This window comes from Delphinapterus leucas, chromosome 6, assembly GCF_059928025.1.
Source record: "Delphinapterus leucas isolate spDelLeu-1000000601 "Yukka" chromosome 6, BTC_Dleu_Yukka2, whole genome shotgun sequence".
NCBI classification, from domain to species: domain Eukaryota; kingdom Metazoa; phylum Chordata; class Mammalia; order Artiodactyla; family Monodontidae; genus Delphinapterus; species Delphinapterus leucas.
In genome coordinates, this window is record NC_143134.1 from 37,534,265 (window position 1) to 37,552,955 (window position 18,691).

Here is an 18,691-nt window from a genome sequence, read left to right on the forward strand (position 1 = left end):
GTTCAGCAAAATGATTCAGTTATACATATATATATATACATACATTATTTTTATATTCTTTTCCATTATGGTTTATTACAGGATATTGTTTCCAGTTTGGGGCAATACTTATAAAGCTTCTATAAACATTTGTATATAAGTTTTGTGTGAACGTAAGACTATTTTTTCTGGAATAAATGTTCAGGAGTGCAGTTGCTGGCTGGTATGATAGTTGCATGTTTAGTTTTTTAAGAAACTGCTAAACTGTTCCCCAGATTGTTTGTACCATTCTCACCAGCACTGTATGTGTGGTCCATTTTCTCCACATCTTCACCAGCATTTGGTGTTGCTATATTTTATTTTAGCCATTCTGAGAGCTGTGTAGTAATATCTCATTGGGGTTTTAATTTGCACTTCCCTGATGGCTAATGATGTTTATGTATACATTTTTAATTCAAAGAAGTATAAGGAAGAAAACAACAAAAAGGCCATCATCTCTTTGCCCAGATAATTTCTGTTAAAGATAAAATAATACAGGCATAAAATGAGAAAACTCAAGCAGCACAGAAAAGCATACAAAGGGAAATAAAGACCTCTCCTCCCTCACCCCTGCCCTTACCTGGCCCTTCTCTGTAAAGGTCACCAGTGTTCACAATGTCTTGAGATTCCTTTCAGAAAAGGTAAAGGAAAACCATGGCTATATTCATACTTACCTGTTGACATGGATGTTGATAGTACAGAGTAACTTCAGTGTAACAATCCAGAGACTTTCCTGATTAGTGGGTGGCTCTGTCCAGTTCCTTCTGTCTTGCTTCTTTTCTATCTTATAAGCCTTTGTGCTACTCTTCAAGGTTGGAGCTGGGTCATAAGCATGTGTGTGTCCTGCAGCCCACTGCCAGCACTCAGTCCTATGGCCAGACATAGGGCAAGAAAGGCCAGGAGTGTCATCTAGTCACATGCCCAGGAAGAAGGAAAGTAATTTATAGTCTCCTAGCAGAATTTACACCTGTATGTTTAGTTTTTGCCCACATGAGCACAGATGGGATCCTGCTTCACACAACCATAAACACTCTTCTAAACTTGGCTTTGTCCATTAAATAATGTAATATGGAGATCTTGCCACAGCAAAGGCATACAGATGGCCTTCATTCTTTTTAATGGTTTCAGTGTTATCCTATCCCAGGGATGTACTATGTCTCTTTTATCGGCCTCTTAGGGATGGGCACTAGTGTTACTTTTTGTTTTTGTAGTTACAAATAATGTTTCAAGACACACCCTTGAAGATAAACTTACACATATCCAAGTATACATCCCTATCAGTAAGATGGCTGGCTCAATGGGTATGTGCATTTAAATACTGGATACCATTGCCAGATGGTCCTCTATATGATTGAACCAATTTTAACCCATCTTATATTACTATAAATTTTAATACTTATATACATATATATTTAAACATTATAAAACTTACTTTTTGTCACTTTAATATATATAAACATGCATTCTTGGCTATTAATGCCCACAAAATGCTAGAAGCAAAATATATGACTAAAGATTGTCTGGTTTAATTGCTCCATATCTGGGCAATTCTAGTGCCATCCCCAACGGCTGGGATGGTATGGATGCTACAAGCTCCAGTGTGACAGGCAAGGCAGTTAGAATGCTTCTCAAGACAGCGCTCCTGTCAGTTACAGGTAATGGCACAGTGTGGCCCCTTGCATTAAAATCCCTTGGCTTAGCCCAACCCAAGAAAAAAACAACTGCTTTGCTCTATTCTTGAATATTATCACACATTTACTTTCAATATATGATGGTGTCTTATGCCATTTCAGCAAGGAAATTCTTCTTCCTAATGTCTAAATTACCCTAGTCTAAATTACTCCAGCTGCACTCTAAGCTTATTCCCTTTCACCTTCCCTTAAATGAATGCAACAGCTTTTAACTATTTTTATGTTTCCTTGGATTCATTGCTTTGTTCCTGCATGTCTTCACTTCAACCCTATACTTTCTGAACCAGGTTTTGAGTATCCTAAATTCATTGTAGTATGTCATGGTTGTGTGCATGTGTGTGTGTGTGTGTGTGTGTGTGTGTGTGTGTGAGAGAGAGAGAGAGAGAGAGATGTACCAAACAAAAGTGTACATAATATCTAAGTGTAGTTACAAAAAAAATTAAAATGAGGACAGTGTCTCTTATCACCAAGCTTAAGAAATAGGGCATCACCAGTTTCCTTGAAGTTTGTCATATAGGCACATATGTCATGCCTTTGTGTTTCCCCTCCTCACTCCCACAGATGTAAGCACTATTAAGAATGCTGTGTTAATAATTTCCTTACTTTAAAAAAGTTGTTACACATGCGTGTATCCCTCAACAACATTTGGTTGCCTCATTTGTTTTGAACTTAATATAAATTGATTCATATGTCTTCTGTAATCTGCTTCTTACTGATCAATATTGTGCTTTTGAAATTCATCCATGCTGACGTGTGTAGAACCTGGTTCATTCATTTTCAGTATTGTATAGTATTCCATTATATAAATTGACCCAATTTAGTTATCCATAGTAATTTAATTCACAATGGCAACAGATAAACATAGGACATTGGTGGCAGGAACAGCTAAGTTTCCCCCAAATCCCTATTCTCCCATTGTATAAAGTTGTAGCTAGTAAGTGGCTATCCAGCCAGGGAACTTCCCAGATTCCCTTACATATAGCTGGGGCTATGTGACATTTTTCCAATGAAATCAAGCAGAAGCGATGTGTGTCATTTCTTGGTCAAGGTGGCTGAGGGAGGGGATATATCTTCTCTACCCTCTTCCGATCCTTGCACTGGCTGGATATCAACAGCCAGGGCAATCTTAGAAACCTGGTGTTGAAGGTGGAAATGCCTTTCTCAGCTGTGGGTCCTGAAGGACTGTGTGGAATAGAGTCTGTTATACAAGACAAAAACCAAACTTCATTGCGTGAAGCCACTGAAATTTTGGAGTTATTTGTTACAGCAGCTTAAGTTATCCCAACTAATGCAAACTAACAAGAAATGTCCAAGATTTACATGAAGAAACTTCTAAAAGTTTTAGAAGAATGCATAAGATCTGAATAAATGGCATATTACGGATAACTGATTAATGCAAAGATGCAACTTTTCCCTTAAATATCTCTAATTTCAATATAAAACGTTAAAAAATATAATCTTATCATTTACTTGGAAAATTAAACTAAGAAGATAACACAAGAACATTTTGAAAGAAAATAATAAATCATAGGGGCTTCCTCTATGAGACACCAGATATCAAAGCCTATTATAAGATTATCAGAAGTGGCACTGGCACAGAAGTTAACAAACAGGCCAGTGGAACAGAACAGATAGATTAGAGACAGATCCACGTACATATGAGAATTTGGCATAAACATTTCACATCAAGAAAAGATGGACAAATAGAAAAATGTTGCCAAAACAATGAGCCACCCATTTTGAAAAAAATAATGCTAGATGATTTCAACCTCACACTATTCTCAAAAATAAACAACAACAACAAAAATTAAAAAACTACCAGTGTTACAGGAAAATGTATTTATATCCTTGAAGTTAGGGAAAATCATAAAGGAAATTCTAAAAAAAAATAAGGAAAATATTCACAAACTTGGTAACATTAAAATTAATATTATGTAATGTATGGAAAGAACACCATAAACAAAGGAGAAAATAATTACTGCATATATAGTAGGCAAATAATTAATACCAAGTATATGTAAAAATAAAGCTCCTACAAACTTATAAAAAAATGACAACCCAACAGTAGAATGGGCAACGGGTATATTCTGGTTATATCCAGACAAAACTATAATTCAGAAAGATACATGTACCTCTATGTTCATAGCAACACTAGTCACAATAGCCAAGACGTGGAAACAACCTGAATGTCCATCAACATATGAATGGATAAAGAAGGTGTGGTACATATATACAATGGAATACTACACAGCCATAAAAAAGAACGAAATAATGCCATTTGCAGCAACATGGATGTGTCTGGAGTTGCAACATACTAAGTGAAGTAAGTCAGAAAATGACAAATATCATAGCATATCACTTGTATGTGGAATCTAAAATATGACACAATGAACCTATCTATGAAAGAGAAACAGAATCAGGGGCATAGAGAACAGAGTCGTGGTTGCCAAGGGGGAGGGGGTTAGGAGAGGGATGGATTGGGAGGTTGGGGTTAGCAGATGTATGCTTTTATATACAGAATGGATAAACAAGGTCCTGCTGTATAGTACAGAGAACTATATTCAATATTCTATGATATGTACCATGTCTTCTTTATCCATTCCTCTGTCAATGGGCATATATACAATGGAATATTACTCAACCGTAAAAAAGAACGAAATAGTGCCATTTGCAGCAACACTGATGGACCTAGAGATTGTCATACTGAGTGACGTAAGTCTGACAGAGAAAGAAAAATATCATATGATATCACTTATATGTGGAATCTAAAAAAAATGGTATGAATGGACTTATTTACAAAACAGAAATAGAGTCACAGATTTAGAAAACAGACTTATGGCTACCAGGGGAGAAAGGAGGGTAGGGAGGGATAAATTGGGAGATTGGGATTGACATACACACATTACTATATATAAGATAGGTAACTAATAATGACCTACTGTATAGCACAGGGAACTCTACTCAATACTCTGAAATGACCTATATGGAAAAAGAATCTAAAAAATATAGTGGATATATGTATATGTATAACTGATTCACTTGCTGTACAGCAGAAACTAACACAACATTGTAAATCAATTATACTCCAATAAAAATTAAAAAGAATAAACATACTGGGAAAATTTAAAAAAGAAGATGCACTTAAAAGTTCATTGATGATGAATGAATAAACAAAATGTGATGTATGCATACAATGCAGTATTATTCAGCCTTGAAAAGGAAGGAGATTCTGACACATGTTACAATGTGGATGAACCTTGAGGACCTTATGCTTAGTGAAATAAACCAGTCACAAAAAGAGAAAAACAAAAAACAAACGAACAAAATATTCTATGATAAACCATAATGGAAAAGAATATAAAAAAGAATTTATATATGTATAACTGAATCACTTTGCTGTACAGCAGAAATTAGCACAATGTTGTAAATCAACTATACTTCAACAAAAAATTTAATAAAAAAGGGTATATGCTGGTAATTCACATATAAACATACAAAAAAAAATCAGTCCCACTGAGAGTTGGAAAAGTGCAAAGCAAAACAGTAGAGAGATGTAATTTCTTGACTTTTAGGTTGAAAAATTTGCTAATATAGTATATGGGCCAGAGTGTGGAGAAGTAGAAACTGTATTTTTGATGGTACAGTTTTAAGGGAGGATATTTTGCCAATACTGTGAAAATTTAAAAAGCACATACCTTTTAACACAGCATTTCCACTTTTCCTTGGCTATCTACTCTAGGAATTAATTCACTTGTATATACAAAGAGCAGTATTGAAGGGTTTTCACTGTAGCAATATTGGTAATAGGAAAACTTCAAAACAACTTAAATGCTCACCCAAAAGTGAACTATTGAGCACCATGAAGCAATAAAAATGTGGCTCAGCATGGACTGACGTAGAAATAGATACAATACTTAGAGATAAGACACATCATTAAGTTAAAAAGACAAGCTTATAATGCCATTTATAAAGTGTGAAAAGAAAGAAATCCCACAAAACAAACTTCTATTTCTGTATGTACTTATAGATGCATGTAGATGCAGAGAGAAAGTTAGAAAGGAGGATCAATACCAAACTAAAGACAGCGGGAGCCTAGCGGTGGTGGGGAAATGGAACCGTGGGTGTGGCTTAGTGACAGCTTTTACAGTGAGAATGTGCTTGTGCATTTAATAGTATAATTTAATAAATCAAAATAGAAAAAGATGTAAATGCCGAGGCTTCAGCTCCAGAGATTCTTAATTGGATGGTTGTGGTGGGAATTGGTGTTTATTTTTGACGTCTTCCTGAATGATTCTGATACCACAGGTTTGAATATTGGCTATTGGAGACCATATAGCAAAGTCTTCGATTCAGCTTCTTATGTGTTTTCTATAATAGAACTCCTTGTTAAAATCTGGCATAGTGCTTGTTTTGGAACCATATACACTAAAACTGATGTGATACAGTGAAGATTAGCATGGGCCCTGTGTGAGGATGACACACACATTGTGAAACATTCCATAATTGTGAAACATTCCCTATAGGTAAATTTTATGTCATGTGTATTTTACCACAATTTAAAAATATAACAGTTTCATTTAATTAAAACCATAGAGAAGGATTTCAGTTAACTGGGCCCTTTGTCACTAACTCAAATGTTGTCTGTCTCTGTTTATTTTATTTTAATTAAAAAAATTTTTTTTGTCTCTTTTTTTAACATCTTTATTGGAGTATAATTGCTTTACAATGGTGTGTTAATTTCTGCTTTATAACAAAGTGAATCAGTGATACATATACATATGTTCCCATAACTCTTCCCTCTTGCATCTCCCTCCCTCCCACCCTCCCTATCCCACCCCTCTAGGTGGTCACAAAGCACCGAGCTGATCTCCCTGTGCTATGTGGCTGATTCCCACTAGCTATCTATTTTACGTGTCTCTGTTTAAATGAACATTGGTTTTCCCATTTGTCTTCAGGCAAAGCTCTATCTTTTCTCACCTGTAGCATTTTTAGGTGTGAGGAGTCTGGGCCTGTCCATGATAACTCAGCACATTGCGTTTACCTGTCTCCTATGCTATGTTCAAGCACACCACTTCTGCAGTGTCGCTCAGCTCCCATGCGTCGAAGCAGTGTCCAATCTGAAGAGAGTTCCTTCTGATCTCAGGGAAGCATCCGTTTACCCTCCAGTTTCCTATTCCATTTTCTGTCCTGTTGGGAGCCAGAAAACAGAAAGAAAGGGCTCAGGTCCATGACTGTGCCCAAGTGAAGAGAACCACAGGAAGAACGTTCTTGTGAATAGGAGGCAGCTCACAAGGTCGCTGCAGAAATATTGTTTTTTATTATGGGATGCTACTCTAGACCCTGTTACATAAATTATAGTATAAAATCCTCCAAATTCTGAATTCCACCACACATCTGATCATAGGTGGTTTAGATAGGAGGGCATTCAGATTGTGGATCTGTGCAAAAAAGCACATAGTTCCTGGCACATAATAAACACATGCAAATAAACTACTGTTATGTCACATTTAGCCTGGCCCAGTGTGGCTGTTTTACTCATAACCCAGAAACCTTTGTCATATTCTGCATATTTAAACTCAGGAGAAGCAAGCACATCACCCTGTGACCAACTGAGTGATGCCCCAACTCACCTTTAATGTAACAAGCCTCCCCTGTCTGCTTATCATCTCCTTTTTGGTTTTCCCATCTCTACCCTCAGTTAGCAAGACAGGGACTCAATGTCGTGCTTATCAGCCGGACACCGGAAAAACTACAAGCCATTGCTACAGAGATTGGTGAGTGACCCCAAGAAATAAGGGAGATGTTTGTGGAGCCCACCAGCCAATTCTGCTCCTGTCCTGCCCATAGAGATATCTGTCAGCATCCCTACGTCTGCTCTCTGGAGGCTGGGGTACCAGCCTCCTTAGGGGACCCCAGTTTACAAAGTTAAGTGCAGGATATAAGTGGCTTTAGTTCACTTCAGTTTAGTTCACCAGGGGTTCTTCAGGCTGCATGAAGCAGGGGCAGACTCACCCCACGAATAGGTCTACTCTCTTCTTTGGTCTACGTCTCCATATCTAGAATCAGACTCCCTCATCCAGAGGCCTCAGCTGTCTGATTGCTTCTGCTACTCCCACCAAAAGCAGGATCTCAGCTTCCCTGGTGGCGCAGTGGTTGAAAGTCCGCCTGCCGATGCAGGGGACACGGGTTCGTGCCCGGGTCCGGGAAGATCCCACATGCCGTGGAGCTGCTGGGCCCGTGAGCCATGGCTGCTGAGCCTGTGCGTCTGGAGCCTGTGCTCCGCAACGGGAGAGACCACAACAGTGAGAGGCCCGCGTACCACACACACGCACACACAAAAAAGCAGCATCTGTGTTTGGGACTTCACTTCCCTATGTCTATGCTGTGCTCCTTGCAGTAGGGTGAGGGACAATGCTTACTGCTAGTTGTTAGATTAAAAAAAAAAAGATTTGATCCAGGGCTGCCACATATGGTTTTGAAAGTTGTACACTATACAACCCCAAGAGACAGCATTTATATTATAAAGCTTTATTATTATGATCCACTCTGACATGTTCTTAGTTAATAATGATCATCATATCCCTTTCTGGGCATTTGCATTTTAATAATAATTACTAATTTAGTAATTGATAAATTCCTTAACTCAAAGGAATGAGTCTTCAACTATGAAGACTCATGAAGACCATAGCAGGCTGTCTGGGGGAGAGCCTTATTTCTCTGGAGAGAATTTGGGCTAAGAGAAGGCTGTGGGAGGTGTGGGGTTGAGCAGTCACAACGAGGAGGCTCAGTGCCCTTGAACCAGTGAATTCTGCTTTTGTTTTCTGTCTGGATATCAGAAATAACTTTGACCCAGGACTAGGACATTCTTCAGTGTTTCCCTTACAGTGCTAAAGTGTACTTTTTATCGTCCTTTTGAAAAACAAGTAGTGTCTTTGAACTGCCCCCAAACTTTGCCTTAAGATCACTTGCCCCAGAAATATTGGGTCTAATTCCAGAGCTAAGCAGGCAGCATCTGGTGAGATATGCCCGTTGCTTTTATATCTAAGAAAGAGCTCCTGCACAAGGCAAGTTCACATAAAACAGTGGAAAGAGGATTGAACTTGGAGGGAGCAGAGTTTGGGTGCCCTTGGTCAAGCTAGTAAGCTTCTCTGAGCCTTAATTTTCTCCTCTGAAAAATGGAGAAAATACCTACTTTACAAGGTTGTTGAGAGGATTAAAAAATATATTGTGCGGGCTTCCCTGGTGGCGCAGTGGTTGAGAGTCTGCCTGCTGATGCAGGGGACACGGGTTCGTGACCCGGTCCGGGAAGATCCCACATGCCGCGGAGCGGCTGGGCCCGTGAGCCATGGCCGCTGAGCTTGCGCGTCCGGAGCCTGTGCTCCGCAACGGGAGAGGCCACAACAGTGAGAGGCCCGTGTACCGGAAAAAAAAAAAAAAAAAAAAAATATATATATATATATGTATATATATATATACATATATATATATATAGTGCATGTAAATGGTTTTTTTAATATTTATTTATTTATTTGGCTGCTTTGGGTCTTAGTTGTGGCATGTGGGATCTTCGTTGAGGCATACGGGCTTCTCTCTAGTTGTGGCGTGGGCTCCAGAGTGCACAGGCTCAATAGTTGTGGAGCGTGGGCTTAGTTGCCCCGCAGCATGTGGGATCCTAGTTCCCCGACCAGGGATCGAACCCACGTCCCCTGCATTGGAAGGTGGATTCTCAACCACTGGACCATCAGGGAAGTCCCCATGTAAATGTTTTATAAATGCTAAAACATTGGACAAATACAAAGGATTTCTGAGTGTATGTGACGAGGACCTGACACTCACTGAGCAGAGGCATTGCACTTTGCTCTTACAGCCCTTAGTCCAGGGGTCTGAAACCTGAACATGCACCACAGTCACCCCTAGCACATGTGAAAACAGATCACCAGGCCAACTCCCAGGGTTTCCCGGTTCAGTAGGTCTGGGGTGGATCCTGAGATTTTGTGCTTCTAACAAGTTCTCAGTGATGCTGATGCTGTGGTCTGTGGACCTTGCTTTGAGAATCACTGCATTAAATCTGTTATAATGTCTTTACTTGTCACTGTAGTGACTCTTAGAATCACACAGAAACCATCATTCACAAATCTTTTAACACATCCCAGCATTTATCCGAGGCTATTTCTTGTTTCTAATTAAGGTGACAGGCTTGTGCTCTTAAGTGTCTGTTCAGGTAGTACAGGAGCATTGGGAGAACATGGGCAAGAGGGGGATTTGGACTCCTGTTCATTAAAAAAATAATTGTTGTCTCTAATGCAGAGTGGACGATAGGAAGTAGTGTGAAGATTATACAAGCAGATTTTACCAAAGATGACATCTATGAGTATATTAAAGAAAAACTTAAAGACTTAGAAATTGGAATTTTAGGTAAGTAAATTATAAAATGCAAAGCTTGTTGTAATAAATCAGTGAAACAATTATCTTAGTGATAATTGATTATTCAATAGTAGCTTAAACTTAACCCATGACGATAAGCTGTAGCATTAAACCAAATATTAAAGTTCAGTTCTTCAAGAGGAATTACTGGATTAACAAATTTGTATATGACTTTGGAATGTAGCAAATGTACATATTTCCATCTTCCCAACCATATTTCCTAGTATTAAAATATTTTTCTTTCACTGAACTGATATTGACATTTGGCAGGAAGAGGGAAACTCTGGCCTAAAGGAATTAGTTTAGCAAACAAACATCGCTGCAATTGACCCATGAAATAGTGAGTCAGTGTGGTTATCTGAGGACTGACTTTCTCTTTTGGGAAATGAGATACAATTTTTTTCTGAGATAATTTACAGACAATCTGTTTTGTAACCACATCACAGTACAGTGTTTGTATTGTACATAGAAAGAAGATTTTGATTTCTAGAATAATTACATTTTTACTGATAAAAGTGTAAAACATGTTGCAGGAAAATTGGAAAGAACAGATGAGCATGTAAAAGAGCTATGAATTTCTTGAAATCCTGACAGCCTGAGATAGCATCTTGGTATATATCCTTCCAGATACATACACACATATTTTCAAAACCAGGATTAAATGTATGTACTGTTTTGCAACATTACAAAAAATCATACATCACTAATGTTCTCCCAGGTTTTTAAAACCCTGAGCAGTCATAGTTTTGAATGACTCCATTGCATCCCACCACCATGATTCATTTTATGTGCATTGTATTATAGGACCACAATTTCTTTCTCTCCAATTTCCTCACTGTTACCAAATGATGTTGCAACGAACAACCTTGTATATAAATCTTTTGTACATGTTTCCTTAGAAAACTTCCCAAGAATTCCTGGGTTGAATATGACAGTTTTTAAGGCTTTCAATAGACATTTGCCATGGGCTTTTCTGACATCTTTTTGTTTTGCCTCTTTTGGTCAGTCAACAATGTCGGCATGCTTCCAAACCTTCTCCCGCGTCATTTCCTTAACATGCCGGATGACATCCAGGTAGGCCTATACTCTTCTGTGGATGTTTTCCTCTCACGTGGTCCTGAGCATCCTGGCTGGGTAATCACCAGGGCCGGGAGCGGGTAATGGGATTGTATTCTGTATTCCAGGTGGATGACTGGAGGTCTCCCTTTCTTTTCGCCTGAGTACTTGATACACAGTCAAGGGTACTGCTGTTCATGACTATCTCTAGGATAAGGACAACTTCCCTCTTCTCCACACACCAAAATTTACCTGTGCCAGTCTTTCGGGGATCTGCACTTTGCTTTCTAAGGGGGTAATTCTGCCTAACAAATTCATAACTTTGTATTCATGGCTTTCTTTGTCTTCCCACGTAATAAGATTCGTTCCACTTTCAGTGTGATAGAAGCCCCTCGCACAGACTCTGTGGTTGGGGTTGTTGTCAGTTCAGCCAGCTTGACTCGGAGCCATGACTGCCCTTGCTGGCCATGAGCAAATTTACTACGCATTTAACAGTCTTCGAAGACACTATATTTCGACACTTCCTCAGGCCCTGACCTTTGAAGTAGTGGGTTATAACAATTCTGAACAGGCTAGCATGCTTCTATTCCCCGATCCCGCAAGTATTCCTAAGGTTCAAATAATGCCGGATTCCTTGGACCCTGCTGAACATCCTCACCGGCCACACGTCTAACTCCATGGTCCCGGTTTCTGGCACAAGTTGGTGTCTCTCCATTAAGCAGGTTCCGTTCTTGCTTCTCTTTATTTACGTCTGCATTTGTACTTGTCTATGTGTCTGACCCTCTTTTCCTCTCTGTCTGTCTTGGATGATTCTAGCAGTTTCTTTAACTGCCCTCTGTAGCCCGGAACCTGTATACCTTGTGTTATACAACCATTCACCTTTCTATTGTCTATGCTATTGTCTTCTAGATCACATATACTAACCTCCCTTCCTTCAGCTGGAAATTAACCATCTCCCTTTGAAAAACTGTTTCCGTATTCCTGCCGAAATTTTCAAGGAAACTCTTGTCTTTTTTTTTTTTTTTGCGGTACGCGGGCCTCTCACTGTTGTGGCCTCCCCTGTTGCGGAGCACAGGCTCCGGACAGCAGGCTCAGCGGCCATGGCTCACGGGCCCAGCCGCTCCGCGGCATGTGGGATCTTCCCAGACCGGGGCACGAACCCGTGTCCCCTGCATCGGCAGGCGGACTCTCAACCACTGCGCCACCAGGGAAGCCCAGAAACTCTTAACTGACTTCTAGTCAAGATCACATTCTTATAGAATCATAGTGTGGATGTCAGATGTTTCCCTGTTCTAGTGCATTCTGAATATCAACTAGGAGCCTAATTTGCAGGCTGAGGCAACCACTCAGACACACACTTTTGCCCGCTTTATGGTTGTTTAGCACTGAATACTTTTCAAGAGAATTTCTCAAATGATCTGGCTGATTCATGATTGTGATTATTTATTACAGAGCCTCATCCACTGTAACATCACCTCGGTAGTGAAGGTATGTGATCAATGTATGTGCTCAGTGCATTAAAATGTAGTTGCTGTTGGATTTGGCAGCTCAGGAGAATTGGCCCCTTCCCTGTAGATGCAGAATTCTTTAAAATTGAACTGTACTTTAAAATTGAAATGAGAGACCATGTAGTAGCCTTTTAATTGTCTTGTCTGTTTTCATCAAGAAAATACAGTGGATTCACTCTTCCTAGCATGTGAATCCTTTTTCTGCATTCAGTTTTGTCCTATGTCGGAACATATTAGGCCTGATGGTGATGAAACTTATTCAGGATTCCAAAGCAACTTAAAAAAAAAATAGTATCTTCTTGTGATTTGAGTCTTTGTAAATAGAAGAAAGCTCACTCAGTGTGGAAAAAGGACAGAGGGTCTGGTTTGGATTTTATAGACTCTTGTTGTTCAAAAACTATTTGTTGAAGTGAAGTTCAAGTTCGTATGTATTCTGATTCCAGGTCAGTTACTGGACAGCATTGGGCCTGCTATTTAGCCCCTTTGAACTTCAGATCCTTCATCTGCTATTGAAAGAGTATTGAACTAATTGATGTGTCAGGTGCCATTCAGCGCTCAGGTCCTTTTATTAGAATTAACTGCATACGCATTTATAGGCATGAGCACCACAAAGCTATCCTATGCTGTGTCTTTGTGTGAATAAGAAAAAGGGAGACAAGTTGTCTGTGCAGACAATTTGGAGAAAGGGGCTGCTTAAGAGTGGACATAGCCCCATGCTTGGTGAGTAGATGATGCTTTTGTGTGAACACAATATTTCCCTTCCCTCTGAATGATGAGAGCCCTCCAAATGGCTTGTGAGTGAACCCTGGGCTTTCAGCGCACACTCACCCCCACAGCTGGGCACCTTGCTCGGTGCACAAAGTTCACAGCTGTGCCTGGCAGCCCTCATAATCACTCTGGATGGTCCAATGGAACTTCAGCAATGACTCAGGTATGACTGATTTCATGGAACTGGGACCCTTATTGGGGAGCAGCGGGGGGCTATCTCGTCTTCACAGCATGGACTGGCGGGGAGAACTGGCTTCCCAGAGGAAAGTAGGTTCCTATCAACATAAAAAGAGGGGATGGATGCTGAACAGACCAAAAAAAAATGTTTTTCATGTGGCTAGAGTTGAGCTGACAAAAATTATTTTCACCATTGGTTGTTTTCTTTGTTTTTTGTTTTTGTAAGTATACTGGTATTTTATAGTTTCCTGCTCAGTTTTTATTGGTACATACATTCTTTTTGTGCTGAGCAATCAATGGCTTTTTAAAATCCCCAGCTGATGTAATTGAAGGTTTTATATGTTCCACTGTTGTCTGCAGCCTTACCACTAAAATCTTTCACATTAATGGATACGCTGATCTTTCAGTCTTGGTTCATTTGATCACAGGGTTTCCCAAATGTATTTGACAACCCTCTGACTCTTTTAGCAGAGAAATGCTTTGATTTTCAAAAAAATTATTTTATATCTTGGTAGACACTAACTTCCTTAAGTAACAAAGAAAACAAATTGAAGTTTAGCTTCTAAGTATGCAATGCCCAAATTGGCCACGCTGGTTGGAAGCATGACTAGTATCATTTAATTATTCCAAAGGAACCATCTGGAAACACTAGAGTTCTCTATCAAGCGCAGAGATGGGAGAATGAGTTTGAGGGCAAAGGGAACGTGGGATAAGAGACTAAATACTGGAACCTTTGAGACAGGGACCCACAAAGTCCAGTGTTGTATCTCTAATTGGGATCATTCACCCAGTCAGGCTTTTGGGAGACTGAGAAATGCTGTTCAACAATGCTGCAACTATATCCTTAATGAAGTTGGGAGAAGCAAGGAAAGGGTGTTGACATGATCTACTCCTCATGCTTCTCTCACCTCCCTCAAAATCCAGGGTTTCAGAAGGCAGTCCAGTCTAGGAAGCCCTCACCACTCCCACCCCTGCCTCTTCTCCAGAGCAGTGAAAACATTATCTGGAGGCTCCCAGGGATGAGCTTAGGGGCCTTCCTAGGAAATGCAGGGCCCCAGACAGCATGAAAAATTAGGCAAACTTGTCTTCTGGTCCCCAGTGTCCTCTATTTCTCTGCCTCTCCCCATCTGTTTGGACGCTCTCTGTCTCAAACCTGCTCCCAAGACAGGGCCTGATTCCACTCAATTGTACTTTCAAGAACATTTTAGTCCATGGGTTTGCCTCTTTCTTAATTCTTAAAATGGGTGCCTTAAAATTATGACATGAAAAGCTTTCTTAATGAAATATTTAAGCTCCAGAACTGGCAGGGAAGACTTCTTCCAGGGACAGTAGGTTGGGGTGGGGAAGGGATTTTTCAACGCTGTTGTAATTCCAACAGACCAGCAGACATGTTGTGTCTAGGGAGCTACTTCACAGGCCACCTGCAGGCCGCCAATGAGGCTGCTGTTGAATTGAAGAGATGTCCTTCTCCATCTCATACCTTGTATGTGAGACACTCATGGACACTTGTTAGGTTTCCTGACAGTCCCCTAATTCTAACTCCTGTGTGAGTTTTGTAATGGCCAAACTACTTTTGCCTCTCTCCCAGAATGAAGGGTATCTGCGGAGCCTCAGTGTTGGTCCCACAGACATAAGCCAATTTCCATAGTTTTTCACTCTCTTCATTTTCCAGGAAGATTTCAGTTTTATGAAGAAGAAACCAGAGGCCTCTGAACTGTTTGCCATTTTTCTAAGTTGCCTTTTATGGGTTCCAGCCAGACTCTAGTGTTGTCAGAATTACCTCCAATGAGTGTCAGCAGATTTTCAAGGCCATCTGAGAAGATGAACCTGTTTCTCCAGTTTCCTCCAGCACCTACTTCCTAAGTCCCCACGGCACATTGCTACATAGTTCCTTTGTCAGGGCTTAACTTTGCCCTTCTCTTATAGATGACGCAGCTGATTCTGGAACACATGGAATCAAGGTACGGTCTTTCCTTGGAAAAGCCATGGTCTGCCTGGCCTGGCAATCAGCTGACTTAAGGACCGGGGGGATAGGGTTCGTCTGCTGCTGTTTTAACAAATGATAAAACTATGATGAAAGGACGTGGAGATTATGGTTGGACCAGGCCAGCTTTGCAAGCAGACAAGCATATTTGCAGGTCAAATGTAGCATAAACTGGAGGGAGGAAGAGAACAGCAGTTTCAGCAGACATTGTGTTCAAAAAATTAACTCACAGTGAGTATAAAAGAAACTTCAGAAGTTGGCCTGAGACCAAGACCATCTCTTTGTTATTATGCATTTCAGCTCTTGTCAGAATGAATACTCCAGTTTTGGGGTAAAAATCACCACCCCATCAGTGTCTCTATTTATTCCATGTTTTAAATCACCCTATTACAATGCCCATTTGGGAGCTGGTTTTTCTCAGGTGGTATTCACTAAAAGCAAATGGTCAATAGTTTTATCTTACCTAGAGAAAGAAGGGGCTTGGCCTTGTATTCCAATTTGCCGTTTCTTGATTTTTCTGGTTTGAATCCATCTAGTTGGGAAGGATTAAGGATATTGAATTTCAAAAGGGTAAGTAAGAACCCCAGAGACTTGTGTAGGAGTGCCTGTGTGAGCAGATGGTAGACTGTCAAATTCCACCCAAGACAGGATTCTGCATATGACATCTGTCCTGTTGTGGGTCATCTTTATGAGTCAGAAGGGACCTTGAGCTCATGTGGTCACATTTGAGAGAGAAGGATCACTTCCGCCTTGAGTCTTGTCTGAGCTGAGTTGGTTCCCTGCATTTTGGTGGTGGATCTTTGCTGTAGCAGAGCCCCTGTTTCCAGTCACAAGCTCTTGAAGTCAACCGACTGCCGAGTGGCATCATGGTGTGGTGTAGTTCATGACTGAGGGGAAGTTCCACTCACGGTTCTTGGAAGCAGAACACTTAGCACACACGGAAACCTAGAGAGGATGGAAGTTTCCCAGCGTTCACATGAGCCCCTTTATTTTCTTCCTTCTCAAGGTATAATCAGGCAGCAAAGCAATTGAAACTTTGTTTCTTGCCCTTTAGGCGGAAAGGTCTCATCTTGAACATATCTTCCGGGGCGGCCCTCTTTCCCTGGCCTCTGTACTCTACATATTCGGCTTCCAAGGTGAGTGACAGATGTAGTCCAAGCCTCCTTCTCCTTCTTCCTTTTGTTTTTCCCATTTAGCATTTTCCTTTGGATCATCTGGCAAGGCGATGGACTGATTTGCCTAGAGATACTCTTCTAGGTACAGGGAGGAGCGAGTCAGCCAGTATCTGGGTGCAAATTAGAAAAAGATGCTGCCCCTGGGCTGATGAAGACTCGCAGCAGCACAGCCGGGCAAGCGCAGCCCCCATGGAATTCCGGCTCCCACTCACTTCCTTGCCTGGGAGCCCTGCGCTCCTCTGGCCAGCAAGTAACATTGTAGTTTCCCTCCATCCCAGAGGCCTCATTAGGTGTCCTCGTGCCCTAGCCATAAATCTTTGGAACTGTGGGTGCTCTAGACAAGGCAGAGCTTCCCCCGGGTAGGGTATCTATATGCAGTGGCCCTAGGTATGTACTTATTACAAAACTTATGTTCCTTCTCATTGCGGGAGCTCTTCCCAGACCGAGAAATGAAGTTCTAACTCCCATCAAGACGAACTGCTGCATTTTAAGGTGAAGAAGATAAGCTCCCTGTGGTGTCCTTTGAAATCTGAGTGAATTGGCTCTGACAGAGAATCAAGTCCTTAGGTGTTTCTCCTTCTTGCTCCAGGCTTTTGTGTGCACATTTTCCAAGGCACTGCAAGCAGAATATAAAGAGAAAGGAATCATTATCCAGGTGAGGTCAACAGTTCTGAGTCCTTGGGAATGGGAACTCTGGATCCCCATGGAGCCTGGGCCACTGCTTCCTGCAGGACAGGCTGTGCATGTGTGACCAGGAGAGGGGGTCTGGATGACACCATGTGAATTCCTATGACCATAGAGGTGGCAGTGGAGCCACCGTGGTTCTGCCTGCTGCTGCCCTCACCATGCCCTGGGTGCTGGAGAAGGAAATGGGGTGGGATGAGTGAGTGCTCAGAAACACTTGCTACCCAATGCTGCATCAGGACAGAAATAGGTTCTTGTCTAAGCATCCTTTACTCTCCGACCTAGATAGAGGAGACAGGCTCATGTGGGAGGAATTGTGGAGAAGGAACAAAAGAAAACTGGGCACTTGGTTAATGTTGGAAGAGGGGAGAGGGTGCTTCGCTTGGGGGCTGTTCATCTGTGATGGAACATAGAGATCGCCACACCCTGGTTCTTGAGCACTTGAGGAAGAGGTGCTCTGCTCTTCATTTCCCCTACAATGACAGAGCGGTCATGGAGTTGACCTTGTCCTGACTGTAAACAAAGCTGGGTTGTCACTGCTGTCTGTAGGCTGAGCAATATGACGTGCTTCCTTCAGCAACACAATTAAGTGGTTTCTGGAACCTGGAATAAACAGTTTACAGAAGTTTTTGGTTAACTGGGAAGAAGTTCGATGACATACTATTAGGAATGAAAAAGGCACACTCAGTTATATTTTTAAAATCACTGCTGCACATACTGATTTTCAATTAAAATACCCAGGTGAGAGTGTCTCAGTATAAATTAACCAGCTATGGGATGAGGCTTATTCAACAGGCAGATATGAGTTAATACTAGGAGCTTTGTAAATAGCATCATCTTCCCAGTTGTAGTGAGTGATTGTAACAGACTTGTCACTAGACTACAGTCCCGTTCTCTGCCCTGCTGAACTAAAGTCTCACCTAAAGGAGATTCTTCCCTTCTATCCATCCTCCAACTTCCAGCTGAGGACGGATTCCTTTTGCAACAGCTCTACCTTATATATGCTAAGTTTTCTGCCGTAAAAAATAATGCCTAAAATCTCATTGGCTTAAAACCACAAAGATTTATTTCTCATTCATGCTACACATTCACTGTGAACTGTCAGAGGGGATTAGCTCACTGTAGTGATGCAGGGACCTGGGCTGATGGAGCAGCCGCCATCTTGGATATTGTCAGTTGATATGTCAAAGAAAAAGTGGTAGGAGT

General features: G+C 41.0%; 1 protein-coding gene and 1 non-coding gene across 2 annotated transcripts in view; both read left to right on the forward strand.

Moving 5' to 3' along the window:
* Positions 1-18,691, forward strand: part of HSD17B3 (hydroxysteroid 17-beta dehydrogenase 3) — a 52,548-nt gene that overhangs the window by 25,565 nt on the left and 8,292 nt on the right. The window contains exons 4-10 of the mRNA XM_089913019.1: positions 7,408-7,483; positions 10,017-10,124; positions 11,140-11,207; positions 12,642-12,677; positions 15,569-15,603; positions 16,681-16,762; positions 17,391-17,456. Of these exons, the coding sequence (XP_089769145.1) occupies positions 7,408-7,483; positions 10,017-10,124; positions 11,140-11,207; positions 12,642-12,677; positions 15,569-15,603; positions 16,681-16,762; positions 17,391-17,456 (471 nt within the window). The remainder of the gene's footprint in view (positions 1-7,407; positions 7,484-10,016; positions 10,125-11,139; positions 11,208-12,641; positions 12,678-15,568; positions 15,604-16,680; positions 16,763-17,390; positions 17,457-18,691) is intronic.
* LOC115801565 (U6 spliceosomal RNA) lies at positions 6,111-6,216 on the forward strand. The gene has a single exon (XR_004021870.2). It is a non-coding gene; the product is annotated as a U6 spliceosomal RNA (small nuclear RNA).